This window comes from Argentina silus (assembly GCF_951799395.1).
Source record: "Argentina silus genome assembly, chromosome: 12".
NCBI classification, from domain to species: domain Eukaryota; kingdom Metazoa; phylum Chordata; class Actinopteri; order Argentiniformes; family Argentinidae; genus Argentina; species Argentina silus.
The window spans coordinates 15,577,183-15,587,842 of NC_139666.1; the positions used below are offsets into that span (position 1 = coordinate 15,577,183).

Genomic DNA, 10,660 nt, shown 5'->3' on the forward strand with positions numbered 1-10,660 from the left:
TTTTCAGTCTAGTTCCCTGACCTGTTTACTACTATGACTCACCTAAAAGCTGTTTGGAGTTTGACCCACTAAGTAAACAGAAAGTGTTTTATTTAGAACGGTGGGACCCTGACCTATGTCATGACTGTGTGGGTAACACTAAGCTACAGTCACACTGCTGCATCACTGAACTGTTCTTGTTGTCTTCAACAGGGTTTGAGAAGTGGCGATGGGACCCTGTCTCTAACTAGGAGAGTCCTCAGTCCTTCCATCCATCCATCTCTCCGTCTGTCCATTCCTCCGTCCGCCTGTCCTGGCCCACAGAGAGCCTAAGGGAGCTGGTGATCTGATGAGAGCACTGGGAGGGCCGGAGAGGAGCACAGCACACCTGCTATGGCCAGCGGTACATACAGTAGGCTGCTCTCTCTGTCTGTCTCCTATCAACACTGTAACACCAGCACTATCATGTCTCTGTATTGCACTGCTCTCCATATTCATTTCTAACACTGTGAGATAACATACAGCTCCATAGAAATCTACATCTACATACACAATGTATGTTCTTGCGCTCTGATGCCCCTGTATGGTGCTGTGTGTCCGCCCCTGTACCAGCAGACGGTGTAGGGGGCCTGGGCGCGGAGCAGAACCATCTCAGTTTGCCCGTCAATGACCACGGGGCCTGGGCCACCGCCATGAACAACCTGGGCATCGTTCCTATGGGCCTCGCCGGGCAGCAGCTGGTGTCAGGTACCCTCAAATTTCTCCTTACTTTACCCCTCATCCTCCTCTTCCTCCTCTTCCTCCTCTCAAACTCCTCTGTTAGCCCCTACACCAGTGGGCACCATCTCTGGTCCTGGAGAGCTATACTGGGCATGGGCTTTAGTTGTAGATCAGCTTTAACACCCCTGGTTTAACCAATCAGGGCCTTGATAATGAGGAGATTTATTTTTAGAATCAGGAGTGTTAGTGCTGGACTGGACCTAAAGCCTGCGCCTCCTAAAGCTCTCCAGAACCAGTGTTTTGGACCTCTGGAGTAGGGCAGTGTCCAGCTGGCAGCACCAGAGCGGTGCCCTTTTATTAGGCAGCAAGGGAGATGTTATTGTATGTATAACTGTGTTCCAGTCTGTAGAGTATTACTGTCTCCGGGAGCTGGGGGATTGTGTTAGGGATGTGTGATGGAAGGAGGGGGGGGGGGGGTGTTACATTCCATCCCGTATGTGCCTTCAAAACGCACCGTTCCACAACATCTCTTTATGAAGAGTCTGTGTCTTTTATGCACAAGAAAGTCTGTGTCTTTTATGTTTCTCTCTCAACTCCAAAGTACAATGTTTTGGTTTTTTTGACTGTCTAGACTATCCAAATTTGGTACACGATTCTGCAGACACAAGCCCACTTTTTGGCCGACTCTATTCTTAATTGTTATGTCCCAATCATTAGATGACAGACAGTATTATCTGGAGACACTGCTGCTATGTCCCTGCTGAATGAATGAGAAAGAATAGGAACAATAGGAGAGGAAGCTCTTTGGTCTTCTCTCTAATGATTTCATATCCGTCGCACTACCCAACGCTAATGGTGTCGTAGCGGTCTGTGTGTGTGTGTGGTGTGTGTGTGTGTGTGTGTGTGTGTGTGTGTGTGTGTGTGTGTGTGTGTATGTGTGTGTGTGTGTGTGTGTGTGTGTGTGTATGTGTGTCTGTGTGTATCCATTCAATTGTAATTACCATTATGATAGCACAGCCACCAAGGATAGAGAGAAATTAGACTCTGATTCAAATTCATGAGCACATTTTCTATCATGCATATTTATGGCATTGTTATAAGTAGAGATGAAAGGCGCACATCATTTGAATAGTATATTTGGGTTCCTTTAGTCTTGAGCAGTTTGTGAAATCACTCATTGCTGAGTCTCAGGATGATTATGCTTAGCCTCTTGCTGAGAGCCTTTAGTTAATAGATTCTTGCTGGTGAAAATGCCTCCAGCCCTTAGTACAGCCTTTTTGGCCTCATGCCATCACACACATATGAACTTACACACGAACACGCACAGACCAGAGCACACACACGCACATGCACACGCACACGCACACGCACACGCACATGCATGCGCGCACACACACACACACACACACACACACACACACACACACACACACACACACACACACACACACACACACACACACACACACACACACACACCCACAAGCGCATTCTTCCTTATGTTATTCAACTCCATAAGAAATGAAACCACCCTATGGACTTGTATGGAAACAAGAAAAATACTGCAAATGTCACAGTCACAGTCAGTCAATTTCACAGTCAAGGCCTCTCTGAAGAGTCTAGTGTTTCTGTGGATGGGGTCTAACAACACTGATCTCACTGGCGATAGCGTTTTGATTTTTACAATAATATCATATATATCATAGTAGTTATATAATAATATGAAAGCACTTAACTCCAAATGTACGAGTGCAATTACATTTCAGTTTGATTTAAATTCAACGAGCTGAATCTATTTGTGAAATTATTTGTAAGATTTAAAGATTTAATTTGTGGAGCTCTGTGTTGATCTGTCTCTAAATATAGCGACTTCCTTTAGTAGGAGTTGTCATTGTAGGAGCTGCATTGTGGGATTTATTAAATGAGCACAAAAGGAGATTTGGAGTCTGAGTTTGTGTAAGCCCAGAATTACTGAATGCATGGATTTATGTAACTCAGGAAAGCTGGGCGTTACAGTAGACTAAAAAAAAACTATTGTTATATGGAGGAGACAGTGAAGTATTGGACCATAATTCCACAAGATTCACTCCATTATTCATTATGACCTTAAGTGTGCAATTTATTTAGCAATTATTTATGGCATTAAAAATAGTATAAAATAGTAATTACCAAGTCAATACCATGTCGTTAGGGTAAAAGATATGTTCTCAATGGCCTGGCTAAATAAAGGCTAACCAATAGGCCTACTGTACCTTTTTTTCTCCTTTGGATTCAAGCACCATTTTCCATTGAGGCTATTACAAGTGGTTAACATAACTTGGCAGTAAATACCAGGCCAATTCTTACTCAAATTGGAACTGTACACTAAAATTACCTGAAGTGTGTTCTTAAATCTGAAGATTTTATTCTCTTCTGAGTTGAGTGCTTCACAGCAAGAGCCAGTACAGAACTGTGTTTAGTTTCCTACTGTGTTCCCGCCATGCTGAGTCTTAACGGATGACCTGATGGTTATGCAAGGCATTAGTGTTGAAGTCGAGGCATGTGTTGAGTCACAGTGTTAGCTTTAGAATTACAGTACCTTAGGTGTGTGGATGAGTGAGATCTTAAATGCTAGGTTCCGTACAAGCAATGCTGCCTTTGGTTGCAGTAGAGCACAGCCATATGGGCACCCTCTATGCATCCACTTCTCATGCATTTTTAATAGTTTTGGTTACATGACAGAAGGACAGACAGACTCCCTGTAGACATAGAGGTCTCCCACTCTGCCACAGACCCACTGATCTTAAGAGAGATCTTAGGCTACTCTTAATGAGCTGGGAGCAGAGAGATGGGAAATCTGGGGCCTATTAGAGGTCCCGTGAAAGGGAAGGAGAGAGAGAGAGACAGAACCAGAGAGAAAGTAAATAAAGGTGGGGGAGAGAAAAAAGGAGGGGAGAGTGAGTTGCAGAGGGAGAGAGAGGGGGCGGACAGCAGGGTTGGTGGTGTGTGTGTGTGTGTGTGTGTGTGTGTGTGTATGCGCGCGCGTGTGTGTGTGTGTGTGATAATAGGGTTATGAAGTTTCTCTGATTGATGACATCTCACCTTCACGGTAATTAGAGCCAGCTGTTTCCTGAGGGGAGATCCAGCATTGTCCGCTCCGCTACAAAGGCCTCTGTGGAGGGAGGGAAGCAGGAAGGAGAGAAAGAACAGAAATGAAAAGATGACAAATAAAAGCGTGAACTCTCTCTCTTTCTGGCAGAGCTCGCGGCCAGAGAAATGAACGGGCCTTGAATCATTTTCTCCGTGAGGGGAAAAGAATAGCAACATAAGTCGATGATGAATGTGGGCCGCGGAGACGTGTAATTTACCTGTTAGACTCATCGCAAAGAACAGTTTAATGAGTTTTTCAGAGGATCTGCAGAATGTCCGATAACACAAGATTGTGACTCAGGAGATTTATGGATGATAATCGCCAGGATTATTTTTCCGCCTTGATCCTCAAGGACTTGGAAATCATCTTAAAACCTCCCTCTCTCTTTGATAATGCACAGCGCTGCTTTCTCGTCAAGGCCTTGTCAGACAAAACTAAGGCCAGCAGATTTTCTTTGCTGGCCCGTAGAATATTTAACATTTCATCGCGTTGCCTCATATGGAGCGGTGGCATCTCTCCGCCTCTGACAGCATCACAGACAATCAGTCTCACGTCGGCACACGCTCACCTTGGACCATACCAAATCACAGCTGAAGTCTTGATTGATGATTTTCTCAACAGTATCTCAAAGGTTGCAACTCTGCATGTACTGTATATATGATATATATATCCATAACTTTCCTTTCAACACTGACACATTCCCCTCATTTCCCCTTTCTCTGTGTGACACATTCGGATTGGTTTCTGTTTTGATTTAGATCAGTGTGTGTCTGTGTGTGTGTGTGTGTGTGTGTGTGTGTGTGTGTGTGTGTGTGTGTGTGTGTGTGTGCGCGCGCGTGTGTGTGTATGTGTGTGTGTCTATCCACTCTCACATCCTTTGTGACTAGGGGCTGAATCTATCAGACGGAGGTATTTCTGCTGATCTGTTAGTTTTACCAGTCTGTTCTTGTTGTGTGATGGAGAAGTTCATACGGTATGATGTGTTTTTCTTCTCTCTGTACTTCGGCAGCTATCTCCCTCCAGACCGTTAAAGAGACAAGTCGCTCTCCTTTGTGTCCGGATGAGCTCATCTCTTTATCTCCTCTCTTTATCTCATCCCTCCCTCCTCCAGACTCCATCTGTATCCAGGGGTTTGACCCGGGCCTGGGTTTGATTGGGCCTATTAACCCCATGATGGCGGGCATTAGTCTGGTGCCCCCGCCCCCTGTGCCCCCTGATATGCCCGTCATCAAGGAGATCATTCACTGCAAGAGCTGCACCCTGTTCCCACAGAACCCCAGTAAGTCACACAGCCCTCCTCTCTAGTTGTTTTTGGATGATGCTCTATCCTGTCTTATCTATTATACTGTATATCTACAGTACAATGTGGAGCTTCCATCTAAAGTATGTTTATCATCCAGGGAATGTCCAGACGAGTTCCACCAAGGTTTCCTTTTTTTGTTTGTTGTGTCACAGACCTGCCCCCTCCCTCCACACGAGAGCGCCCCCCAGGCTGTAAGACTGTGTTTGTTGGGGGGCTGCCAGAGAACGCCAGCGAGGAGATCGTGAGAGAGGTCTTTGACCAGTGTGGAGAGATCATTGCCATACGCAAGAGCAAGAAGAACTTCTGTCACATCCGCTACAGCGAGGAGTTCATGGTGGACAAGGCTCTCTACCTCTCCGGTGAGCTTTCCACTCCTATCTCTCCTTGTGCTTTGAGGGCATTACTAACCTGACATCACTGGACAAATGAAATTGATGTAATTGGACCCTTGCTTTCACCCATCTCATCTTGTTAGATCAGTTATCACTTCAGGAAAGGGGGCCTTTTAAATGTGTTTGAACAAGACCTGGTTATTAAAAAAATAATAATCATTTCATTATGAATATGGACTAAGGATGTCTATGGACTTGGAGTCAAACTAGTGACCTTGCATCCCAAAGCTGACTGCAGGTTTGAATATGTATGAGAAAGATGAATATTTTAGCATTATGAATAGTTGAAATGTAGAATTTGTCCTTTTGATTTGCTAATGATCTTTGTGAGTATGTGTGTATGTGTGTGTGTGTCTGTGTGTCTGTGTGTCTGTGTGTCTGTGTGTCTGTGTGTGTGTGTGTGTGTGTGTGTGTGTGTGTGTGTGTGTGTGTGTGTGTGTGTGTGTGTGTGTGTGTGTGTGTGTGTGTCTGTGTGTGAGAGCATTTTATGGTAATGTCTATATGTGTTTGGTACAGTGTGTATAACTCTCTTACTGCATGCCACCCACAGGTTACAGGATGCGTATTGGCTCCAGTACTGATAAGAAGGATTCAGGGAGGATACACGTGGACTTTGCCCAGGCCAGAGATGACCTGTATGAATGGGAGTGCAAACAGAGGCTGTGGGCCAGAGAGGAGAGACACCGACGCAAAATCCACGAAGACTTTCTCCGACCGCCCTCGCCGCCTCCCATCATGCACTACTCTGAGCACGAGGCGGGACTACTGGCAGAGAAATTGAAGGGTGAGCAAACCAGTAAGAATGCTCACATTTAGGCGACAGATCCGATGGTAGAATAACCATTTTGTGGGGTCAGCCGAATGTCTGTTGTAGTAACATGTATTTGACCTTTTTTTTTTTTTTTTTTTTTTTTTTGCCTTCCACCCTTTCACCACTACCTCCAGCTGTGTCTGCCCCAGCTGTCAACCCCTACCCCATCCCACAGCTGCCACACATTGTGTGTGTGTGTGTGTGTGTGTGTGTGAGCGTGCGTGCGTGTGTGTGTGCGTGCGTGTGTGTGTGCTTGTGTGTGTGTGTGTGTGTGTGTGCTGCAGATGGGACATTGTGGTGTTTAATCTGCTGTGTGGTGGCTCAAGATGCATGCTGCATCACATAATAATGTTTATGATAAACATTTATTTCAGAACCACCCACCATTATTGATTCTTCATCCCGGTTCACAGTCGAGGAGACCAATCGAATGAATTGCATAAAGCAGTGAAACATTCCTTTGATGTCAAATAGGAGTACACAAAAAAAAATGTCTGACAAGCGCTATGATTACAGAATGCAATTGTCTCATTTTCCCTTTTTCTTATCTCAGCTAATTGGTTATTGATCTAAAGCCTCAGTCAGCTAGTGCTGTTCCAGCCACACTGTACATCTTCTCTCAGCATGATAAATAATAATAGATTAATAATGAATGAATACTCTTAAAACTCTTAGCTTAGCGTGCACCTTCCAAAAGCAGCACCTCTCTGTGTGGTTCTTTAAACCCTCCCTGACAGAAAGCTAATATTACATCATGCCGTGTTCTGTTGTTCCTGGAACAGACAAAAAGAGAGTAAACAGCCTGAGGAAGACAGGGAGAGGAGAGAGGGATGAGGGATGTTTTGTGGCGGAGGTGTGCGAAGGTCACTGCTCTGCCTCTCCAATCCCTCTTATCCCTCTCTTCCTTGCAAAAGGAGAGTGCATCAGTCTGACAGGGAGGTTTGACTCTACTGCGCCCCTCACCTCATCAGCAATCAGAGCACACTCCACTCCTCTCTCTCTCTCTGTCTCTCCCTGACTCCCCCTCTCTATCTCTCTGTCCCTCCCTCCCTCCCTCCCTCCCTCCTTCTCTCGACCACAGCCTCCTGCAGTTTGACTCAGAGGCATCAGACACACATTCATACAGTAGATATAAGCATCATTCTGGATGAGGCAGAGGTTTTTCCTCTGTTGGCTCCCCACATGAAGCGTGTGATAATATGATGTGTCATGACTCTGTGAAAGCAAGCTGGGTTCTCACCAGTAGGCCATCCCTCCTTCCTTCCTCTGACACTGATTCCCTGGAGCTCACCATTTCCTAGATATCCTCGTCTCACATTGGTGGAAAATGTGTGTCATCTTGCATCCTCTTCTCTATTGCCTCTTTCCCCTTCCCATTCTGTCTGTGCAAACGTTTTTCCTCCCCCCCCCCCCCTGTTCTCATGTCTCAGGGTTCTGGTCTCCTGTCTCCTATGCTCAGTTCAGGACGGTGTTTGGAAGCTCTCTGCTCTCAGTAATGATATTCATTCAAATAGCCTCTGGTTAATGCTTTTACATTGTCAGACGGGTAAATACTTTAATCATGTTCATTACCACATTACTCTGCCACTCTACACCACTGCACTGTCTCTCTCTCTCTCTGTCTCTGTCTCTGTCTCTCTCTCTGTCTCTGTCTCTCTCTGTCTCTGTCTCTGTCTCTCTCTCTCTGTCTGTCTCTCTCTCTCTCTCTCTCTTTCTCTGTCTCTGTCTCTCTCTCTCTCTCTCTCTCTCTCTCTGTCTCTGTCTCTGTCTCTCTCTCTCTGTCTGTCTCTCTCTCTCTCTCTCTCTTTCTCTGTCTCTCTCTCTCTCTCTCTCTCTCTCTCTCTCTCTCTCTCTCTCTCTCTCTCTCCAAATACAGCTGCCCCTATGAAGGCATGGTAATGACCATCAATCACACATATCAGTCAGAATGTGACCGTTTCTGACTAATTGACTGAGGGATGTGTGTGTGTGTGTGTGTGTGTGTGTGTGTGTGTGTGTGTGTGTGTGTGTGTGTTTTGCTTGCTCTCGTGTATATGCATAGTCACAGTCAGACCTATCAGCTTTCCAGTAATATCAGGCATAAGGACACAGAGAATTACATATTGATGATTTTGTCATTGGAAAGGCAGGGGGAATATTTTTCCATTATTATTTTGATTGTCTTGCCCGGCAATAATTCAACATAACTGTTGTAATATGCTGATGCACATGACTAGGTCTATAACTGTGCGATGAAATGTGTTTTCAGGCAAGCGGCAGGTCATGTTGCAGTGGGTATTGAGCTCATTAAATGGTTTCTAATTCACTCTCTGTTCTGCAATAGGCTGTGGCGCTGTGACATTTTTCAATTACTATTCAAATGTGAAGAATACACTCCACAGAGGCCTACTGAGACAGACGTTGCAGAGGCAAGGCTGAACTACCAGATTCTGATGAGTGCCTCATTTATTTCAAGGAACTTGTAAATGTATTTTTGTAGTAGGGATGGAAAGAGAGGAAGAGAGAGAAGACAAAGAGGGAGAGACAGGTCCTTGTCCTTTTACCCTTCGGGGCTTTATACATTGCTGTATCCTAACCCCCCCCCCCCACACACTTCTCCCCCCTCCCTAACCCCCTGCCCTATAGAAGACCATAAGTTCAGCGAAGCGACCGCAGTCCTGTTCACGTGGATCGACCGAGGCGAGGTCAACCGGCGATCAGCCAATCACTTCTACTCCATGATCCAATCGACCAATAGCCACGTGAGGCGGCTGATGGGTGAGAAGGCCCAGCACGAGGAGGAGATGGAGCTGGCTAAGGAGACCTTCAAGAACGCCCTGCTCACCATACTGAACCAGTGTAAGGCCACACTTACATCACCTTACTGTCATTAGCCATCCCTAACCTAAACTCACTGAATGTTAAGGCCCTTACCACATGCTCTACCTATGACTGACACCTCCAGTATACAGTGTCACCTACCACCTACCTGTGCCTCTTACTGTAATACACCTACACACTCATGCAGTCAGTGTACAGCCAGCACTGCCTTACTATATGCTAGTCAATTTGCACACACACTCCTTACATGGCATTCTGACGATTTTTACAGAAAGGTTCTAATCGCGTCTCCATGACGACAGTTATTACAGTAACTCCAGTTTTAGCTTAATTTAGATAAACTACTTCCACCACATTTTACATAACCAACAGAGAGCAGTGGTGGCACACACAGGCCCAGCAGTAGCTCTGTAAGGGAGGGTGTCGGTAGTCAGAGCCCAGAGAGAGAGGGCTCTGGCTGGGTAAGTACAGTGCAGAGCCCTGGGGATCTGTCGGTCTGTCTGTCTGGAGCTACCTGCAGGAGGGGAACAGGGGATCTCCCTCCCCTCACTCACAGGTAGGCCAGCATCGCAGTACCACACCTCTCCAACAGGCTCCCATATATGGTGTCAATGGATCTGATCAGGGAATAGGCTCTAGCCAGAGAATATTGAGCTGTTGTAGACCTGTAATTACAATGAAAGGCAGCAAATGAGGTGATCATGTTTTATTATCAAGTCTGATGCAAAACGTGGGAGTGGTATATTGGTTTTAGTTTTTTTTCAAAGTCCTCTGGTGTTCCTTTATATGAAAATCCATAAGGCAAAAGTCCAGTAATATATCCATATCACCAGAGAGACATTGTTCAGATGAAAGGGTTCAGCTTTTATGTCCACGTGGTCATCGTCCACCTTTCCTGTAATAGTGAATCATTTTTTTAAACTTGCTTTGTTTATTGAAGATGAATATGACCGTATGAAATCAGAACAAAGAATTTAAGGCAACATTTTACTACAGGTGGAGATGATGGTGTCACATGAATACGTTATAAATAATAATTCATTTATTACATTATAAATACATTACATTCCCTCTAAATAACTATAAATATCGTTTTTTTCGGACCGAGTCACCTGACCAGGGAAAACTCCTGGCCCTACCTGTAAATGAGCAATTTAAGGCTAATGCCAATCCACATAATCTAGTTCTACCATATCCCCAAAACATGTAACCTCAAACATCCAACCTAGCAGAGAGCTCTGTCCAGAACCTTCCACCCACTGTAGAATGTTGCCTTTATCAGTCCTGAAGAAACTGAATCAGCAGGTCATAAGATGTAAGTACTGTACAGCACTGCAGATGAGAGACCAGGACACCCAATAACCCAGGCTGGTGTGGGGGTCTAGGCCCTACACAACAGTGAACAGTGGGAAAGAACTAGGCAAATCAATGGTAGTGGCACTACTAGTTTGCATGCTCTCTATACCAGTGGAGGCTGGTGGAGGTAGAAATGGGAGGACGCGGCT

General features: G+C 45.4%; 1 protein-coding gene across 1 annotated transcript in view; it reads left to right on the plus strand.

The window, feature by feature from the left end:
* Positions 1-316: 316 nt before the first annotated feature.
* The window catches only part of enox1 (ecto-NOX disulfide-thiol exchanger 1), a gene marked incomplete at its 3' end in the record, with an annotated part of 20,376 nt that continues 10,032 nt past the window's right edge, over positions 317-10,660 (plus strand). The window contains exons 1-6 of the mRNA XM_083682612.1: positions 317-382; positions 595-726; positions 4,941-5,108; positions 5,285-5,491; positions 6,075-6,308; positions 8,961-9,173. Coding sequence (XP_083538738.1) covers positions 373-382; positions 595-726; positions 4,941-5,108; positions 5,285-5,491; positions 6,075-6,308; positions 8,961-9,173 — 964 coding nt within the window. The 5' untranslated portion in view covers positions 317-372. The remainder of the gene's footprint in view (positions 383-594; positions 727-4,940; positions 5,109-5,284; positions 5,492-6,074; positions 6,309-8,960; positions 9,174-10,660) is intronic.